Here is a 22694-nt window from a genome sequence, read left to right on the forward strand (position 1 = left end):
TATGTTACATCCTACAAAAAATCAAAACGGTAGAAAAATTTAGTAGTTTGCATCCTAAATATAAGATCTTTGTCATTGATCAGCAAATCTGATATCTACTACCAAAGGAACTAAGTTGTATCACTCTTGGCATTGCTGCTATAAACAAAACCAGAAGACACAAGGGGTTTGCAACTAAGTGGAAGGATGGCTCGCAGGTGCTCTTTAGAGAGAAGTTTAGTAGAGTTGGTTTTATTGTATATCTAATGGCAGTGAGAAACATCACTCAGTCAGACTTCTGGTCATCTCATATTGCAGTTTATAAGCTATTTGGTTGAATATTCTGTTGCAGAAAACAAAGAGAAATTCAAAGAATGATTTAAGACTCAAAATTATCTTATACTTTAATACTTGGTGACTACCTGAATGCAAAAGTGGGAGTAGGTGAAGAAAAATATGTTGTAAGCTATAGATTTGAGTAAGAAATACAAGGTGCCAAAGACATGTTGACTGTGCAGAAGCTTAATGCTTATGTATTGCGATTATTTTCTTTGAAGATACATAACATAGTGAACACTGAATAACACCCTGTGCCTCTCTCCTCCCCTCTCTACCTTGTAAAATTGATTATATTTTAATAGACAGGAACTAATTCTTTACTGATGTGGAAGTCATTGCTGAGTGGGTGACCTTGTATACTAAGATTACCCTTAGGATCCTATGATCTTCAATTTAGATCTGGAAGGGATCTCAGAACTCCAACAGATCCAACCCCTTCATCTTGTAGTTCTGGAAACTGAAGCCCAGAAAGATTGTCACTTGCCCAGGTTCATCCAGGTTATCTGAGGTGAAATTCAAAGGTCTTCCTAACTCCCAGGTATAGTTATCTATCTACTACACTGTGCTGCTATTGGAGAAAAATTTATACAAAGTTAGAAGGAAGGATAAAAATATGATGAATATTGGGGCAGCTAAGTGGCACAGTGAATAGAGCACCAGCCCTGGAGTCAGGAGGGCCTGAGTTTAAATCTGGCCTCAGACACTTACACACTTACTAGCCTTGTGACTTTGGGCAAGTCACTTAACCCCATTTGCCCTCCAAAAAAAAATGCTGAATATGCCGTGTATTTAAAACATTTCCAAAACTGACCACTTAAATTAGTTATTATCAGTGGGGAATGGCAGTCATGTAAAGAACACTGACCCTGTAATTACAGCAGTTTCCTATAGACTCTTATTGCCACGCAATGCTGAGCCACTCAATTCAAGTCATTGTCATCAGCAGAGCTACTGAGAACCACTCTTCCTCTCTTGCAACTTACTGTATTAGATCTGCTGCTCACACCTGTCAATGCTGTATTCAGACAAGCTCAAAACCATCACTTCCTGGAAAGCTTCTGTTAGGCCAGCACCTGTGCCTGAGATACCAGGCTCTTCCCTTTCAGGACCAGATCCTGCTGCATTTCCCCTCAGGGTCCTGGCTCTATACCCAACATCTTTCAGTACTCCACCAAGTCCAATCTCCCTTCTTCCTTAACTCTTAAAAGATTACTAATGACTTCCAGACCTCTTCTCTAAAACTTTGTCACACATACCACTTTCTGAGCAAAAGACTTCATTCTTTCCTGAGAAAATAGAAGTCATGTACTTCTCTAACATATATTTCAAAACTTGACATCATTCCCCCATTCTCTTTACCTTTAGTCTGTCTCCCATTTCCATTCCATGTCTTCGTTCATTCTAGCCTCCATGCCTACAATGTGTTTTTTTCTTTTCTTTTTTAGAATTCCTAAATCCCTTTAGAATCCTATCTAAATGATACCACTTTCATGAAGCATTCTCAAATCCCCCCAGGTTTTAGGACCTTCCTGACCAAAACTATCTTGAATTTGTTTTGTTCCTATTTTTGTATAGCTTTGTGTATACAGCATTGTCTCCTTTGGTAGAATCTAGTCTTCCTGAGAGCAGAGGCATTTTCATTTTTGTCTCTATATTACCAGTGTACCTTAATAATTGCTTATTCATTTATTGATGCATATAGAGGTTAAACCAATGTAAATCTATTGCTGAGGAGAGAAGACCAAAGCCTCGGGAAACACATCAGTTGGCAAACATTTGAGCTACTTGTTAAGCAGCTTAGGTGATAGCTATAGCATCACCAGTTTAGAACTGAAAATCATTTGTATAGTTTTATGAACAGGGATGGAAGGAAATTATGAGCAGTTTGCTTTATCAAGTAAGATGTGCAAGGGACAATAGATACAGTTAATCTTTTGCTCTGAGCTCTCTAAGCATGAAACTGGGAGCATACTAGCAGACAAGAGATAGGGAAGAACTACACAGATATTTAGAACAATATCTTTTTGCTCCCAGGACAGTAGCCTCATCCTTGGTGTGCCTGTAGGAGAAATGAAAATGACATCAAAGTCTGCAAATATGAGATAAGCAGCTGGACTAGATCAAGTATAAAGACAGTCAATAAGCATTTATTTCATTCCTAGTATGTTCTACACTGTGCTAGGTACTGGTATTACAGGGACAAATGATGCCTTCAAAGAGCATACCTTCTCTTAGAGTAAACAATGCACATGTACACATACAAACCACAAAGGTGATGTCATATGGGATGAGGTATTGGCAGCCAAGGGATGAGCAGGGGTGTTATGTAGGAAGTGGTACAGAGAAAATCTGTATTGGAGGTGACAGTTTTGAGGGTGTATAGCACTGGTGTCATACTCAAATAGAAATGGATCTCAATAGAACTGACTACATATTTATTTAGAAAATCACAAATAATGTTCATTTAGGTAATAGAGCTGCTTTATTTGTTGTGTTTATATTTATTTTATTTTAATTTGTTAAACACATTAATCTGGTTCCTGCTTCAAGAGTTGGTATGGAGGAGTCAAATTTCAGATAATCCCCTGAGGATTCTCCTCAAACAAAGAAGGAAGGGAAGATAACAAAAGTGTAAAATACAATTTGGAGCTACTTGTCACCCAAAAGAGGTGACCAAAAGGTCGTTAATAACTGCCAGCCCATACATGCCTGGTCTTTCATCTGTATAACATTTTTATGGGAATACTCTGCTCATGCTTCAAGTGCATCTGTGATGTGAGTATTAAGAGGGAACTAGTCAGGCTTTCATAAGTTATATTCCACAATAAATCACATCTTTACCATCATGCAATTAACTCAAAGGATGCCCAAAATGCACAGTACCCACAGAATTACTCACTGATTGTTGAAAAGCATCTGATTTGGTAGAATAAAATGCCACCATAAAGTTTTCCACAAATATGTTAAAATAATAGAAGATTCCTTAAAAGATCTAACAACTATGATAAATGTGTTTGATGACCCCTCTTTTCATTAATGTCCCTTGAGTCCTGAAACAGAATCATGTGCACACACAAGATCTGTGCCAAGAGTTGATGAGATCCTCCAGACACTCCTATTTGAGAGTGACATTGCACTGATTCTGCCAAGACTGGAGTCATAAAATCTTCTTCCATATCCACAGTCACTTAAGAGTTTAGTCTCATTATCTACACAGGAAAAAACAACCTGTAGAATTCATCCTTTAGTCTATAAACTTGAACATACACTGCAGATGGACAATGACCTAGATTGGAGCAGAAAGAGTGGGAGAGGACTGGATTGCCCGTGGGGAATTTCAAAAGCCTTAATGGCCTTGGTCTTCTGCATGAAACAGAGGCTCGCCTTTTTAATACCAGTGTTCTTCTAGTGGTAGTGGCATATGATTTTAGGTCATAGAATGTTTTTTTTTAAGCAAGCAATCGGGGTTAAATAACTTGCTCAAGGTTACACGGCCAGTTATTTCTGGGTGTGGTGCTGAGTATCTGAGGCCGGATTTGATCTAGGTCATCCCAACACTGGAGCCGGTGCTCTTACTCACTGAACCACCTAGCCGCCCCTAAGCAATTGGGGTTAAGTAACTTGCTCAAGGTTACACAGCCAGGTGTTTCTGGTGGGTGCTAAGTGTCTGAGCCCGGGATTCGATCTCCAGGTCGTTCTGACACTGGAGCCAGTGCTGTTACTCGCTGTGCTACCTGGCCGCCCCATAGGTCATAGAATGTTACAGTCTTCAAAGAACTGAAATTAAATATCACGAAAGGTAAAAGTAATTATCACCCCAACAGATCTTTGAGGGGATGCAGTTCATCTGGGCCTGGTGTTTTGAATTCTCTATCCTGACTACATAAAATTAATTTAGGCTTGATGTAAGGAAAAAATTCCAAAATTAAAATTAGAGGTAAAAGAAGCTGTTTCTGAAAGCTTCTATTTCCAGGTTCTGTTTTACTGGAGATCTTCAAACAAATGCTGGATGATGGTATGTCAGAAATGTATTAAAGGGGATACTTTCTTGTTCGCTTATGCTTTGAACTAGATAATATCAGAGATTCTGTGAAAATATTCTCAGTTCATTGTCATATATTTGAAAGAGTGTCAGAAGGAAATAGTTCCATTTAGCCCCAAAGGACCAAAACTAAGAGCAAGGAACAGGGAAATATGTTTTTGCCTGCCAGCCTCACGTTTTAGTAGGGGTAAGATCTCAGTGCTGTTTGTAAAGAATTACCTACTCTGATTCCTGTCTTATTTCTGATACTGAACTTCAGCATATATTTGATAAAATCAAGAAGGATGACTTTGGAAAAGTTAATGATATTAATTAACATCCTGCCTAATAAATATGCTTTCCAAGGAATATCATTAATTTGTTGAAGAATAGTCACGATAATCTTTTTACAAATCTTATACTCTTTGCAAATGTGTTTTTTTTTTCAATACTGTTCTAAGTTAAGCTTACCCTTGTGGTGAGAAAGAAATATTTATTTTTTAAAAGAAGATAGTATGTAACTAGAAAGAAATTTGTATCTATTTCTATATTTGAAGGTTAATAAGGGAAGAGATGATTATACATCCTATTTTGTGCCAAAGGCATAAAAAAGGTTTTAGTCAAAAGGCCACAGAAGAAGAAAACTTTTCACATGTTTTCACATGCATAAGCCCCAAAAGAAAGGTAAAGATAGTATAGATGATTGATTGAAGAGGTGTGTTCTGATGAGGACAGAGAGAATCGCACATTGATAGAGGTGTGATTGTGAGGTTTTTGTTGTTGTTTTTGCCTTGTCCTTGTCCCTTTGTATGGCGAGACAGAGCATTTTTTCCTTTTTTTAGTTTAAGAAAGCAGTTCAGATATTCCTGCTGGAGAGAATTAAAAAATCTTGATTACCAGTCCACCTGAAAACTAGAGTTCTTAAAACAGATTTGAGAAAGGTTCCTGAGTTCAGAGGAGTGTCAGGGAATTAACAGAATTGTTCTGCCTAAATAAACCTCACAGTAAGACTAGTATTAGCTAATAGTTAAAGAATATACCAAGATATACTTCATTGATTTAAAATTTTCTTTAAATTTGGAAGATTAAATTCTTTAATGATTATTTTTAAAATTTACTAAAATGATTTTTAACTAAAGGATAATTAGGTAGGCAGGGAGGAAGAAAACATGCTTATCTTTCAGCTTTACCTTTGGAAAGCTTAGCTCTTCAGACTACTAGACCATACTTGGCAGAAGTAAATTCTATTTATGGAGTCCAAGAAGATAAGTTCTTAAATGCTAGATACTGCACTTCCAACCTGCATAAGATGAGGTGATCCAGGCTCCCTATACCCTCCCTTAAAAAAATTTTTTTGGGGTGAGGGGGAGTTACCAGTACAAAACAAACTCTAAAAAATTGCATGCCTGAGTCAAACAGTTCAAATGCCTCTTCTGGAATAGGTCATGTAATCACTAGACTATTTCATAAATATATAGCAGAGTTGTTCCAGGTAAGAGCAGAAAAAGAAAAATGAAGGTATCTTAAACACAAATTCCTTTTGATTCTTGCCTTTATAGAACTGTAGAATGTTTGAACTGGAATGTAGATTTTAAAGATCATCTAGTCCAGCTTTGTTCCCCTTCATAGCAGCGATAGGTATAAGAACTTGTCTTTGATCCTCAGGGAAGTAAGAAATACTTTTGATTAATCACTTTTAATGAGCCTAAACCACCTGAATAAATTTATACTGTTCTGTTAGAGAAATGATTTTTTATAAAAGATTCATTCACTAAGATTAGTGCTTGCTTGAAAGGGCCTTTTTCTAAAGCCACAGAAACGTAGCTAAAATAGCTTATTTTAGCAGTGAACCCAATCCTTAACAATTTGGTATCCTGACCTAGCAGTTTTGACAGAGACTTGTTTTAGTTCTTTTAAATATTTAATGATAATCATGTGAACACAGCTCTAACTAAAAAAAAAAAACCAACTCTGAGGTCAGAATTATAGGGGCACTACAGGGCAAAAATAAAATTGGAGGAGGAAAGAAGCCTTTTTGTATAGTTTTTACATTTGATAACTATTTATTGTCTCATTCCAATCTGCATCATAGACCATTTGGGTCACTTCTTCCCAATGAAAGTTTTAAGATTCTAACTTTGTTGACTTGATTTTCCAAGAAAGAATTAGATCAAAATAGTTCCTTTTAATGTGATAAACTATAGCCTAACTGAAATTTCTTGAAGGCATCCTCCCTTCCTCCCCCAAAGTTATTTTAGTTTTTTAAGTAATTGCTAAGACTAATCAATCTCTCTACCTATACCCTGGATTCCACTCCAATCTTCCATACATGTGCAAAAATGATTTTCCTTTAGTGTAGATATGATCACGTCATTTTTCTACTCTATACAATGGCTCCCTGTTTTCTTTAAGATAAAATACAAAATGCCATGGGCTACTCAGTGTCCAGCACTAAGTATCATTGGGGATGTGGGTAAGAAATGACCAGGCCATGTGGATAGTTCAAGGAAGAACCATGAACTCCATTTAATGATTCTTTGAACAAGATTTTTAAAGATCAAGCAGACAAAGATTCAAGTACTCTTATCAATGACTTGGTCTGTCATATCCTGGAGTATTCTTATCATTATCTTAGTCTGGTATATCCTGGACAAGTAACTCATAATTGGATAAGGCCATGTTATCTATGTGCCAAAAAGTCTTAGGAAAGGTCAGTTAACTCCTTTCTTATGCATTTACATAACAAAGGATGCTCTGAGAGCAGACTTCAAAGCCAGAAGCCAAAGTTGCAGCATCAAGGATATCTACATAGGAACTGACCCAAGAATCAAATATTTTGGCTTACTACAACAAAATGCCTTTAGTTTTTAAAACCCTTCAAATTCAGGCCACGGCATTTTTTTTTTCTTTTTTAAAAGAAGTTTTTATTTTCCCCCAATTACATGTAAGAACAATTTTTAACATCTGTTTCTCCCCCCCTCAATTTTGGGTTCTGAATTCTGTCCCTTCCCCCTTTTCCTTTTTTTTTTTTTTTTTTTACAGCATATTTTTTACAGACTTGTTATGTATTATTCTGTTCGCTCTCGGTTTTTTTAGTCAAACTAACCAGTTTATTCATCTTCAGCCAGGATATTCCATCTCAAGTTTGAGCTTTAGATGTGTCTTTCAATTACATGCATGGAAAATACTTCCTTTCTCCCTTCTCCCTCCCCGTTCCCCCAATACACACACAGAATCTCTCTATTCAAAATTTAGGCTGATTATCAGAATTGCTGGTGCTCTTTTTTCCTAAGTACCTCATACGTAACTATCTCATTTATTTTCTGTTCTCTATATATTCTCTATGTACATACAGACATGCACATACATGTTCGCTGAGACTACCCATCTCCTAGGATATAAGCACGAAAACAAGGATTATTTAATTTTTTTATCTTTATACATCCCCAGTGCCTGGAACCTAGTAGATACTTAATAATTGCTTGTTAATTGATTTCATCTACATGTCCTTCACTCAAATTCAGCTTGTTTTTTTTTTTTTTTGCTGGATCAGGATCTACCTCCTTATGTCCTAAGTGAAGGTTCCCCAGAATTCTGGGTTTCCTCCTTTCTCTATGTGGTCATCTCATCTATCCATCCCTGTGGGCTCATTTGTTGCTTAAGTAGAGGCAACTTGTGAGTCTTTGGAACCAGCCTTAATCTCCTGCCTGAGCTCCAGTTTTGCACCTCCAAGCACTTGTGAATATTCACATGTAAATATCCTGACAAAACCTCCAGTTCGCATGCAAAACTAAACTCGTCTTTATCCCCAAAGCTTACCCCATCTTTCTAGTCATTTAGGTGTACTTCCTCAGAGTTATCTATGATTTTTCCTTCTTTCTCATTCCTTATGTATATAAGCACTGTCAAATCATCTTTCTCCTTTCCATTCACATGGCCATCAGCTTAATTCAGAAACTGTTGCCTAAATTATGGTAAATGTCTCCAGAAAGCCCTGGAGCTATCATATGAATTCAAATCCTGAGTCAAACTACTTTGTCACCAGTGTGACTTTGAGCTAGTCACTGAATCTTTCTGGGTCTTAGTTCCTCATTTGTAAAATCAGGCATTAGAATAGATTGACTCTATTGTAAAGTTCTTTCCAGCCCTAAATCTGTGAGACTAATTAATCTCCACCTTAGATCTCTCCCCTTTCTAGTTCATCCTCCACAGGACTGCCAATATAATCTTCATAAATCATCGATCCTACCTTATCATTTCCCTGCCAAAAACCTTCTTTGACTCCTTACTGCGTCTAGAATAAGATACGAACTCTTTAAGTTTGATATTTAAGATTCTTTACAATCTGAAACCAACCTACCCATCTTTCCATCCTCCCTTAGCATACTCCTCAGCAGAGTAAATACCAGCCAAAGTAGACTAAGCTAGTCCCTGAATTTTGCATGATTCCCATCTCTGCACACTCATAAAAGCCATAGTCTGATTTCTTTTTTAAACTTTTTTTAAGTAAGCATTTTTCTTTCTCCTTCTTCTCTACCTCACAAGTGAAAAGAAGGAAAAAGAAAAAACCCCTATAAGTAAATTTGTCATGCCATTTGGATTTCTACATTGACCATGTTAAAAAAAACCTGTCACATTTTATACCATGAGTCCATTACCTCTATTTTAGGAGGTAGAAAATATGTTTGATCATTGGTTATTGCATCAATTAGGGTTGTTAAGTATTTTTCAGTTGTTTTTCTTGTTGTTGTTTCTGTTACATACATTTTTCTTTTGCTTCTGCTCCCATGAGATTGCATCTGTTCGTACATGTATTCACTGGTTCCTCTGAAACTCCTTTTTGTTATATTTGTATGCTGTTATATGTTCACTTCTTCAGTTGATGAACATCCCTTTAATTTCCAGTTCATTGCTAAAACATGAAGAGCTCCTATAAATACTTTTGTACATAAGGGTCTTTTTCTTCTCTATTTGATTACTTTGTGGAAGAGATCTTGTAGTGGCATGACTAGTTCAAAGGGTTTGGTGTAATGACTTAGGAATAGTTCCCAGTTGCTTTCCAGAATGATTGTGGCAATTGACAGTTTCAACGACAGTACATTAATGTGCCTGATTTCCTGCAGTTTTCTCAATTATCATTTTTCTTATTTTTGCCAATTTGAAGCTACTTCCATTTTCCTGACCATTTCTAAATTTCAAATTCGTTATCTTATATTACCCTCTTTCCTAACTATGTATATCCTCCCATTTACCAGCCCCTACCCCCTTTTGATTTGATAGCACTTTCTTCCTTCTCAAATATTTATGGAATGCTTTGATTGCTTTTGATTTCTCTATTCTCTACCTTGTATTTTACTCATCCGTGTACAGGTTGCATCCTCTCTACAAGACACACTCATGCCCAAGTGGAATATATGCTTCATGACATCATGAACCTTTTTGTCTTTATTTCCCCGGTACTTTGCATGAGTAGAGGATAGTGAATAGGGGAAGTCCCCAAAGTTGGTTGAGGAGAGAAATTATATGAATCTGTCTATGCCTGAGGAAGTTAAGCATTTTGTAAGCATTAAAGTACCCTATATCTGTGTTGTTGTTAGAGCAGAATGGAACAGAGATATGAGAGCAGAGGTAGAAGGATATGGTTGGTTTGTTATAATAATCCATGGAAGTGGTAATGTGCTGCATCCTGGGGTTAAGGTAGAGGGAATAGAAAGGAGACTGAGAATACAAGTTGTTACTGCTCTTCCTTAATTAGCACTGTTGCCTACCATGTACTTTACCAGCCAAACTGAACTAGTCACTAAATTCCATACATAGCCTGTACTCTGCAATTCCCATGTATTTCGTATACACTACTTCCTTTTCCCAAAATTATATCTTGCCATGGGGCTTTGAAGGCCCCAGGTTACCATTTTGTAGTGGAAGTGAAAGAAAAAAGACATAAACTTCTCTGCAGTGAACAAGTCCTCACCTAACCTGCTGATCTGCATAGGTGCAACCATCCCTAGGTTACCACCTTTACTTGCACAGCTATTTTAGTGTTTGGACTCTCTTCTGTACCACCAGTGTGGCTCCTATGCCCAACTGTCTTCTATACCTTTTTTTTAGAAAAAAAGTGTTGGGTAGGGAATCATGTTCTTAACCCAGGGTTTTATATGATATAAGGATTTTGTGAGAAAAGTTCTTTGTTACCACATTTTCCCTTTGAAATACTAAATTTTTGTATATATACACACGGTATTTTTGCTAACCATTTGTTAAAAAATAGGTTTGATTTCCTCAGTTTTGTTCCACAGTTTACCCCAAATTCCTTTTATCAGAAGGAAAAAGAATATAGTGACAGAAGTACTACATATGGAGACAAAAGGATCTGGCTCTAAATCCCAGGTCTTCCATTCATTAGCTTTGTGACCTCAAATCATTTAACATCCCTGGGCTTTATTTAGTTTCTTTGCTACATGACTGGACAGGACGAGATCACCTCTTAGGTGTCTTGCAACTCCAAATGTAAGATCCTAGAACCTCACCATTACCAAGTTAGGAGGTTGATGCCATTACTGTTGTGGCAAAATTAAAGAAACCAATTCAGCATTGCTTTGTCATTGAACTAAGATCAGAGAAATCCAGACATTTTCAGTTAATGGTTTAACAGCATTTTATAGTTCAAGTTCCATAAGTGGTACCAAAGATTATTTGAGTTTGAAGAAGTAGTTATGGAAAAATAAAAGTGAGGAAGAAGTTGAAAATGAAAAAAGACAGTGATGGCATGAAGAAGAGATAGGAGAAGTAAATATAGGAAGTCAGTAATTTGGAATACAATAGATCTACTTCAAGTGAACTATTAATGGAAAGCATGTCATTGTGTATTGATTATTGGTTTGTAATCAACTGTATAACTTTTTTAAACTGAATGTTCATCTTAAATTAAGGGCTTCTTCCTTTTGAGTTACATATCTTTGTCACATAATTTTGTACTTTTATTATTTTCTTACTGCTTTGTATATGTGTTCATCTTGTAGTGCCTGGCTCTGCACCACTGATTAGTGATTAATGTAATTTTCAGTCTTCTTTGAAGTATTATTTATGTCACTTTCTCAGAAATTGACTCTTTATCATACGGATAACTTTAAGTGCTCTTTTTCACTCATTTCTTTTGAAAGGTATTTATGACAGAACTTCACTTCCCCTAAAATAGCAGTCCTAATTTTTAAGTATCATAGAAGAATTTGTGGAGTTACAAATATTTCGATTTTGTATATGCTTCCATTTTTTAAAAGTAGGTTTCCGATATATGAGTGATCAGGTTTTTGTTAATACATTTTGCTTCCAGATCATCTTTTTTTTTAAATGCTTTATTAACTTCTGATTTACATCATTCGTTTCCGCCAGATTTTGAGTTACAAATTTTCTCCCCGTTTATCCCCTACCCATCTCCCCAAAACAGCAGTCCCACAGGATATCCCCACCTCCAATCTGCTCTCTCCCATATTTTCTTCCATACCCGTTTCTACTTTTCCAGTGGATCTCTATGCCTCAGTGCCTGTATATCTTATTTCTTAATTACATGTAAGATGGTATTAATAATAGTATGTATATATATATTTGAATATTTGATTTTAAAACTTTCAATTCCAGATTCATTCCCTTCCCCCCCTGCCAACCACCCCCACTAGGGAGACAAGCAGTTCAGTATAGGTTGTATATGTGCAGCTAATGCAAAACAATAACATAGTAGGTATATTGTAAAAGACTGACTATATTTCCCTCCCTCCTATCCCACCTCCCACTTGTTCTATTCTCTACTTTGATCCTGTCCCTTTTCAAAAGTGGGTGCTTCCAACTTCCCTCCCCCCCAGCCTGCCCTCCTTTCCATCATCCCCCCTCTCATCCCCTTCCCCCCCCATTCTCCTGGAGGGTGAGATCCCCTATTTAGTGTGTATTTCCCTCCCTCCTCAAGCCAGATTCAATAGGAATAAGGTTGACCCATTCCCTTTTGCCTTCCTATTCTTCCCCTCCATTGTAACCATTTTCCCTTGCCTCTTCTGTGTGATAGTTTGCCCCAATCTGTCTCTCCCCATCTGCTCTCATTATATTCCTCTCACCTCTTAATTTCACCTTTTAAGTATCATCCCTTCCTGTTAAATTGGTCCTGTGCCCTCTATCTATGTATACCTGTAAACATATATACACACATTCACATATGTATTCATATGCCCGCATACCCTCATATAAAGATATATATATATATATATTTCTAATCCCTTCAACTACTGAGAAAAGTTTCATAGGTTACAATTATTGTTTTTCCATGTAGGAATGTTAATAGTTCAACTTTGATAAGTTCCTTATGATTTCTTTTCCCTGTTTACCTTCTCATGCTTCTCTTGCTTCTTGTATCTGAATGTCAAATTTTCTATTCAACTCTGGTTTTTTCAGCAAGAATGCTTGAAAGTCCTGTATTCCACTGAATGACCATATTTTCCCCTGAAACATGATACTCAGTTTTGCTGGGTGGTAACTCTTGGTTTTAATCCCAGCTCCCTTGACCTCCGGAATATCACATTCCAAGCCCTTCGATCCCTCAGTGTAGAAGCTGCCAGATCCTGGGTTATCCTGATTGTGTTTCCACAATATTCAAATTGTTTCTTCCTGGCTGCTTGTAATATTCTCTCCTTAATCTGGGAATTCCAGAACCTGGCTATAATATTCCTAGGAGTTTTCTTCTTGGGATCTTTTTCAGGAGGTGATCGGTGGATTCTTTCAACCTCTATTTTGCCCTCTGGTTCTAAAACATCAGGGCAGTTTTCTTTGAGAACTTCCTGGAGGATGCTTTCTAGGTTCTTTCTTTGGTCATGGCTTTCAGGTAGTCCAATAATTTTTAAATTATCTCTCCTGGATCTATTTTCCAGGTCAGTGGTTTTTCCCATGAGATATTTCACATTGCCTTCTATTCTTTCATTTGTTTGGATCTGTTTAACAGCATCTTGATTTCTCATAAAGTCATTAGCTTCCATTTCCTCCAATCTAATTCTGAAGCAATGATTCTCCTCAGTGAGCTTTTGAGATTCTTTTTCCATCTGGCAAATTCGACTTTTTAAGGCATTCTTCTCCTCATTGCCTTTTTGAGCCTCCTTTGCCATTTGAGTCAGTCTGTTTTTTAAGGTGTTATTTTCTTCAGTCAGGCTGTTGACTCTCATTTCATAATTTTCTTGCATTGTGTTCTCATTTCTCTTCCCAATTTTTCCTCCACTTCTCTTATCTGCTTCTTAAGGTCCTCTATGGCCTGTAACCAGCTTGTATTTTCCTTTGAAACTTTTGGTGCAGGAGTTCTGACTTCACTGTTTTCCTCCTGTTCCATGCCTTGCTCCTTCTTATCCCCAAAATAGGAGTGTAATGTTGGAATCTTCTGTCTGCTTTGTTTCCTTTGCCTGCTCATTTTGCCACTCAATTATTTGACTTTTGGGCTTTTTGTCACAGTAGGACTCTGCCACCAGACAGGGGAGTTTTCGTCCCAAACACTGGGGTTTTCTCAGCTGCCGGAGGTATTAGATGGGTGCTCTCTCTGAGGTCTCCACACGCTCTGGCAAGCTGGACACACACCCCAGGACCTCCACCCTAGACTGCAATCCAGATCCAAGTAGGTTAAAGCAAGAGCGATTACCCCTCAGACTGGTGCTTGGTCCCCCTACACTCTGCAGGCCAAGAGCTGAAGCCACCACATGGCGCTGGCTGGCTGTGCTGGCGTCTCAGTGGTTTCTTGCCCCGGGGGCAAAAGCCAGGCACTCCCACTTACTGGGTCCCAAAGTCCAGACTGCACTGGCCTCTCACCTTGTCCTTCGCATCTATGTATTGATAAATCTGGAAACTGCCCCAGCTGCTGCTAGATCTGGAGTCCCTCTGGCCAGCGGCTGGTCAGGCCCGCCCTGGGGCTAAAGCCTCGGTGTGGGGCTGGGCTCAGCTCCCAGAGCGCTGCGCTGGATTCCTGCCAGCCTGCCAGGCTGTCCTCAGTGGGAGATTAGCTTCTCTGTGTCATTTTGTGGGCTCTGCAGCTCCAAAGTTTGTTTAGAGTCCCCTTTTTACATGGATTGGGGAAGGTGGAAGCCGGAGCCGCAGGAAGGTCGTGCTTCTACTTCGCCATCTTGGCTCCGCCCCCTCTTCATCCATCTTTATTTTCTAATACAGTCATCCTGTGACATTTATGTTTCATAATTATCTGTTTTGGTTATTGTAGATGTACCTATGTAAAGAAAAATAAATATTTAGTAAGTCATAAATACCATATATCATTTATCTGTTTTATCATTTACTACCATAAGCATACATATGTAAATTTACTACAAACAGTTTAACTTTGTTAAAAGTTTCAGTATACTAAAGAACTACCAGCTATACAGTCTCTGGGAATTCCTCTTTTCTCTCTACCATCCAGAGTCAGTCATATGATTTTCTCCTACTATGATGACTACCTTCAGCTTTTCGTAGGAGAAGGAAGTCTATGTGAAACAGTTCCTTCAACTACACCTGTGAGAGACTAATCTCGACCATAAAAACTACAACTTTTTCATGAGTTCATTGTGTTATTTTACTTTTGTTATGTGCTAAATAAATATCATCAGAATTATTTTTTTAAAAGAGTTTGTTTTAGAGCCTAGTGTTAACTGCAGGTTTTTCATATTTGCAGAGGTTGTGCCCCCTTAACCCCTATGAATGTCAAGAGATGACTGTGTATTTTCCCCCTCTGCTTAAAAAAAAATGACAGAGAATTTTAAAAAGCAGCTTTAGAAAGATCCTTAATATATCAGTCAAGTCTTAATGCCTATATGTAATAGTCCATACCTATAGTCCTTCACTTGCAAAGAAAGGAGCAAGAGATGTATTTTCTCAGCTCTTCTCTAGGGGTCAATTTAGGTCACAGCTGTGGAACATTTAGTTTGAACTTTTTTGTGTGTGTAAGAGCATAGTTTTAAAATACTCTTTTTTAGCAGAACATATAAAGAAATAATAGTTTTTCTTGGGGAATATACCCCAAATACCAAGACCTAGTATTCTTCATGATTATTGTAAAATAACAATGATAAATGATCTTTTCTGTAGGTAAATGTTCCAGTTGTACATACTAGGAAGTTTGGAGAATTTTAAGGTTGTTTGGGCCCTTCTCACAAAATGTTATTCTTGTTGCCTATGGCCTGCCTGCTTTCCACAAGTAGAGCCAGTGGTACAGAATTTGGGTAGAAGCTAATGGGGCAGTGAAGTCTTATACATGAGGAAAGTTAAAGAATATTTTCTTTAGGGATAGTAGAATGCAGCTTAAATGGTGAATTATATAAATTAGTAGTTAAAAGATGAGATAAGTTTGTGAATGTAATCAGGTATTTTCATTATGAAACCCTTTTTTTTAAAGATTCAAATTATATTTCAGCAAAGAAAAGAAATTCTCTTTTTAGTACAACGAACCTGATAGAGGATTGACAGAAAAATATTGCATTTTGCTGAATGTTTCTAGAAATAATTATCTTTTTCTTCTAGATTTGGGACGCATGTATAATCTTGTATCTCGAATTCAAGATGGTCTTGGAGAATTGAAAAAACTTTTAGAAACGCATATTCATAATCAGGGTCTAGCTGCGATTGAAAAATGTGGAGAAGCTGCTTTAAATGTAAGTAGTGTTTAAGAGAATTTGGCAAAGTATAATTGTACACAGTGAATAATTTCAGTGTTTCCATTGGTTAATTTCAGCTGGAACTTTGATGAGGAACATATTTAATTTTATTTTTCATATGAGAAATCCCTTGGTTATAATTTTGTAATAGTTTGCATGTTTTTATACTATTTCTGCCAAGTCCTAGGTAAAATATTTTTATTATTACCATTTATATGACTTAGTGATTTTTAGTTTTAGCCCTTGTTTACTATTTCCATCTTGAGCCTTTAAACCAGAAGAAAGCAGGCTTCATTACATACAGGAAAACAAGGAATACCCTGAAGACCTTTTGGCGTTATGCTGCTAACCACCCATAAGCCATAATTTTAAAACTTTGATCTGATTATTTATTGTGTAAGGAATAGTTGTCTCATATAAGGCTATTTCTGGAAACAGTTAAAAGATATCTTCAGAGAGAATAAAATGACATTTCATTGACCAAATAAGAATTGGTGGTGTTTTGAAGTTGTCTAGATGTATTTTTTACTTAGGGAAAGGTTTTATGTTGTCCCACATCCTTGAAATTTGTAGTATGTCTTTAGTCATTCATGTTTGAAGATGAAGAAAGAGAACTGAGAGAGTAGTGTCATGAAAATCTAGAAAGAATCAGTATCACATACTGCAGAAAAGTCAACATTTATAAAGGTGGAGAAAGAACCATGACATAGAGCAGTTAAAGATATCATTGATCATTTGAGAGAGTAGTTTCATTTAAGTGATAAAATTAGACAGGTTGCAGGAGGTTGAGAAATGATTGGGAGGAGAAGTAAAAGTAACTTTTCTAGGATTTTAACTATGAAATCAGAGGGAAGATACAGGCCTGTGGGAAAAGTTCATTGTTTTTTCTACTTTATTATGATTGCCTCTTTGCTTTGTAGCTATCTACAGACTGCTTTATATATGTGAATACTGAATATTGTTGCCTGACTGATGTAGACATTGAGCCTTAAAACTGAAATTCACTTCTTTGTTGGAAATTCGAACTGTCAGAATATGCTTACTAAGTAAAATAATTTGTCTTTTAAATAAACCTACCAGAAGATCTCTCTTGTTGGCTCAGAGAGGCAAAAATAAAGGAAGGCATTCTCATTTATTCATGTGTAGCAGATACATTTATAGTGTATAATTTTGAAAGACATCTCCTAATAACCCTTTTTATATGTGACCTATTCAGTTACCCCAGCTTTCAGTGAATGGGATACAAAGATTGAGGTTAACTGTTTTAAAAAATTAACTATGACATAAAAATTTTTTTTTCTAAAGCCAGTTGATATAGTTAGAATTATTTTTATTTTAGTATTGTGAATTTGGGCTAGGGGACTTCTAGACTTGTGATATCATTGATTTCAGGAACACCTAGTGAGTTAGTTTATTCTACCAATGCATATCAGCAGCTCTTCTACAGCTAAGTAAGTATTAGAGAGGTGTCTTGGGCCCTGAGAGATTGTGGCTTGTCCAGAGTCCTATAGCCATTATTTCTTAGAGGTCTGTCAGTAAGTATTTAAGTGCCTACTTAATTATTTATGGTGCTGTGTTAGGCATTGGGGTTACAAAATAAGGCAAAAGGCAGTCCATGCCCTCTTTTGGAGACCAAATAAGAAATGATAATCTTAATAGCTAATCTAGATGTATTGTATACTTAAAGAAAAGATCTTGTCTAATATGGGAGAAAATATATAAAATAAACTGAAGTGAGGTCAGGAAGGGCAGCAGTTATGTGGAGAAATTAGGGCACCCTGCCCAAGGGAATGATGAATTGCTGTAGCCAGTGCAAATTGATGTGCTATCTGTCTTGGGCATCCTATTCAAATAAAGGATCTCTTTGGTGTTGACTCTCTCTAGTCAGAGGGAGAGAGGGGTTCTGGGGAGGTGTGTGTTTCTGAATGGGATATAGGGTGATCTAGAAAGATGAGTTTCTGGAGACAGCGTTGAAATTGAGGTCACTAGATAAGTGAGAAATAAGTTTCTTCCCTGGACCCCTTCTTAAATAGAGCATCTGGAAAGTGTGCTTGAACCCAAGTCTTCCTGACTCTGAAGTCTGTCTTGTGTCCCCTGTGCTGTATGGCCCTATTTTTAATTAGCCTCTTGACACTGATTATTCCAGTGAAGAATTTATATTACTACAAAATTTTATTTTTTGTATTTTTTTTCTCCTGGAATAGAATGACTTTTTTCTGTTCTTAATGGGAATGGGTTTTCTTATTATCTCCTTTCCCTTTTGAAAAGAATTTCAGTAGTATTAGGAAATTTTCATCCACAGATTAGTTCCCTTTCTTGATATTCTATATTTCTCCGACTCTTTTTTTGGATGATGATTGCATCAAATATGAACTTTAGTTTCACAGTCTTTTGGAATATGTAATTTTTATTACAACAAAAATTAGACATCTTTAATAGACATTAATTTTATCATCGTGCATTGTAAAGATAAGGGGAAATAGTCCTTTTTTTCCTTACATTCAGTGAAATCTCACTAATTTGGAATGATGATGGAGAAGTTATATTTGAATTTGCAAGCAATCCAAACTGCAGGATATAGAGAGGTGACTTTCTATTAATATTGTACTAATATTTAATGAACTTTTGCTTATAAAGTTCTGCAGTAATAAATAAGGAATTGTTTTTGTAAGTTAAGAAGGTCTTACTGCAAAGTACTTATTTGACTGACTTGACACTATATATTAAGCAACTAAGATATATGTTGTCTTTTTGACAGCATAAAAAGTAATATTGAAGGAAAGTATTACTTTAGAAAATTAATTGCTTTCTAGCATTTTAAGTAGTAGAACTTTAGGCATCTGCTATATGCTAGACCCTAGGATTCACAAAGACAAAATTGAATCTCCTCTTCTTTCAAGGTGTTTCCTTCCTACAGGAGGAGATGACTACCAATGAAAGCTCTCATGTAGGGGGTGACCTTTGAAATGAGCTTTGAAGGAAGCTAGAGAGGTGGTAAGAGATTGCATTCCAAATATTGGGGGTGGTCTGTGTTAAGAAACAGGAATGTCGGGGCGGCCAGGTAGCACAGCGAGTAAGAGCACCAGCCCCAGTGTCGGGATGACCTGGGGATCGAATCCAGGCTCAGATACTTAACACCACACCCAGAAATAACTGGCCGTGTAACCTTGAGCAAGTTACTTAACCCCAATTGCTTTAAAAAAATAATAATAAAATAAAAAGAAACAGGAAGCCGCATGTGAGAAACTGGAGAGAACCTGGGTTCAAATCTTACCCAAATGACCCTTAATACCTATCAATGTGGAGCAGCCAGGTGGCTCAGCGAGTAAGAGCACCGGCTTCAGTGTCGGGATGACCTGGATCAAATCCGGGCTCCGATACTCAGCACCACACCCAGAAATAATAACTGGCTGTGTAACCTTGAGCAAGTTGCTTAAAAAAAAAAATACCTATCAATGTGATCATGAGCAAACTCTTTGAACTTTGGTTTTTAGTATATTTTTTAATATGACAATAAATAATAAAGAGGATATGTAGTACTTTGCAAACTCTAATGCATTATGAAAGCGACAGCTGTCATAATAATTATTATGATTATCTTGATTAGGAAATTAGGTTATCTTGATTAGAAACTTTCACTAGTGATAGAAAAGAACATTACATTGTATTTCCAGATTGCTACATATTCTGAATTAAAGAAATTCCAAATATCTAAGATGTTCTTACTTGTATAAAATGCTAAACGTGAAAATCTTTTCCTGCATTCTGTATCTTCCTCCAAGACTGACAATAATTGAAATTGATAACTAGTTGATAAGTGATTCAGGGAGATGTGAAATTTATCTTAATATTTATTAAGAACTATATTATGTAAACTGCTACTTAATGAAATGCTTTCTAACAGGGAAACAGTCCTTAAAAATGTCATGGTTTTTGGTGGAACTATATCTTCTCGCCTTCACTTCATTCTTCATTCAGCCATCTTAAGATGTTTGTTTAGTCAATTTCAGAAGCGGGACTTCTGATTTGTCATTTCCCAGTGTTCCAAACCATTTCGAAAAGTCAGATTCAGCAGTATCTCACAATCTGACCAACTCAGCAGTTTTGAGTTCACCTTTACTATATCTCTTTCCCCTTTCATGCCTGTTCTGTCATAAAATCCCATATATTTCTTGTGTAAGACCACTGACTAACTTCCTGCATGAAGTAAGTTGATAGAAGCTATGACCAATGGTAAAATCATCGAACGCAGCAGCACTTGTTTAGTTGACAGATAGTGTGGCTTTGATGACAGCAAATCATACCAGGGTTAATCTAGAATAGTTATTTGTAGATTAACAGGTAAATATAGGAATAACTAATTGAACTTTAAAAAAAAAAAAACTTTAGCAAGTTTGTAATGGGGGGAAAAAACAGAAGGGAGGGGGGAGGAGGAGTATTTTGTTAGTACCAGGAAAGAAAAGATAGGGCAGATACTGTCAAATACTAGGAAAGAAAAGAAAAGATAGGGCAGATAATGTGAAAAAATGGAGAGATGAGGGGCAGGGGAGTCACTTGAGGATCAGCTCCGGGCCTAGTTTGATTTTAATCAACAAGCATTTATTATTTAACATTTTTATAAATTATTTAAAAGAGGGTATACATACTGAAATTGTCAAATTTTCAAATAGATAAAAAATCTTGTAGATAAGTAAATACCTAAGTGACTGGTATACTTTATAGAAAGAATGTATGAAATTATATCAGTGAAGACAACGGTAAGTAAGCTATGTTGTGGCAAGAATGTGATTTGTGATGCATTCAGGAAAAGTACTAGTGTTTCCTCATTGAAATTAGAACATAGAACAATATCTGTAGCCTCATTTCATTGACTCTCAATTGATTCAGGGGATGGGGATTGGTAGCCAATGGTGAGAGAAACAAAAGCATAGATAGAATGAATATATTGTTAAAGCTGATAGTTTTTAAGAAGTAAATACCTTTGATAGTAAACGTTTGGCAAACTATTTAAAAACAAAGCAAAAAAACTTGCCAAAGACTGGTATTGGTTAATCAATCAGTAAAATATATATTAAATGCCCACTGTGAGGGCATTGGAAACGTACAAATGGCAAAAAATGGTTCCTGATCTCAAGGAGCTCGCAATCTAATGCTATAAACCCATGTTAGAAAAATAACTATCTAAGCTATGCTTAAAAAACAATGATCTTTAAAATGTTGCCTTGTCCTTATGTTCAGTTATAGTTAATCAGTCTAGATTGTACCCTGTTTCCTCTTTCCCTAGGCCCCCATTCTTAATGTCATCATCCTTTTCTGAAATTAACTTCATCTCCCACCTTACTGAGAACACTAAGATTATTAGGAACTCTCTGCTTCTTTCCCTCAGCATACCTATTTTCTTGCCTTTCTCTCCCTATCTCAAAGGAAGATGGAGACTTTCAGAAAAAAGGTATTCATGGGGCCAGCAAGGTGGCCCAGTGAATAGAGCTCCGGCCCTGGAATCAGGTGAACCTGAGTTCAAATCTGGCCTCAGACACTTGACACTTAACTAGCTGTGTGACCTTGGGCAAGTCACTTAACCCCAATTGTCTTGCTCCCAAAAAAAAGATATTGACATCTTATGTTTGTATACCATGAACATTTCCAAATGTATTCCCATCCACCCTACTGTTATTAAGAAAATCAGTTAGGCAAAATCAGCTGATACTATGACTATCTGCATATACAACATTCTGATTCCTTTGTTCCCCACCTTTGCTTGTGAAAAGGAGTTGAATTTTAAGAGTTAATCTTTCTTTATTCCCAAGGCTGACACCGTTACATCCTTGATATCATCTGTTCCTGTGTTTCTTAGAATTCATTTACTCTTCTCTAGCATCTGCAACCTCTCCTTTTAGACTCTCCTACCTTATAAGTACAAATCTTGCTTACCTTGAAAAGAACTTATTTGACACCTAGCTGTTACTTTTTTCCCACCCTCCTTTCACCGCCAAACAAGCTATTCGAGAGTGGTTACTGTCTTCATATCCCCATTGGTCATTCTCTCATCTCCCTGAAATCTTTGATACACCCCATCTTTCTGCTAAAACTAATTATTTAAAAGTTGCCAAATGACTGGTAGAACACCAAAGTCAGTGTCCTTTTTTTCAATCCCTATCTTGTACAACCTTTGTTACACCACACTAGCATCTCCTTCCTTCCTGAAATTAAATGAAAAGGCACTAGCTTTTCCTCCTACCTTGTCTTTGACTACTCTCTCTTCCTAATTTTTCTCATTCAAATTATGTTCCCCAAAGTTCTCTTTTTTTTCCCCCTTATATTATGACCCTGGGAGAATGCACACATTTTCAATAGGTTTCAAAACCCTTCATTCTTAGGGGGCAGCTAGGTGGCACCGTGAATAGACCCCCGGCATCAGACCCCCTGGAGTCAGAAGGCCCTGAGCTCAAATCCAGCCTCAGACACTTAACACAAAAACTAGCCATGTGACCTTGGGCAAGTCACTTAACCCCACTTGCCCTCCAAAAAGCAAAAAGAAAAAACCCTTCATTCTTAAAGTAGTAGTCTTGTGTTTTCTGTTTCCTGCAGGCATTTCTAGTGGAATTGTTTACCAGCAACTGCTTATTGCATTTTGTGATCTTTGTGTATTCTCCCAGTTTACCACAAAACCTCCAGCATGCAGTTCCTCCTCTAGA

General features: G+C 36.9%; 1 protein-coding gene across 3 annotated transcripts in view; it reads left to right on the forward strand.

The window, feature by feature from the left end:
- LOC138156303 (cullin-1) overlaps positions 1-22694 on the forward strand; it is a 116716-nt gene that overhangs the window by 69422 nt on the left and 24600 nt on the right. For all 3 annotated transcript variants that reach the window (XM_069081659.1, XM_069081580.1, XM_069081727.1), the window contains exon 9: positions 15866-15996. In XM_069081659.1, the coding sequence (XP_068937760.1) occupies positions 15866-15996 (131 nt within the window). The remainder of the gene's footprint in view (positions 1-15865; positions 15997-22694) is intronic.

This window comes from Petaurus breviceps, unplaced genomic scaffold (assembly GCF_028583685.1).
Source record: "Petaurus breviceps papuanus isolate PSGF00001 unplaced genomic scaffold, PetGlider_PUasm1.0 110, whole genome shotgun sequence".
NCBI classification, from domain to species: domain Eukaryota; kingdom Metazoa; phylum Chordata; class Mammalia; order Diprotodontia; family Petauridae; genus Petaurus; species Petaurus breviceps.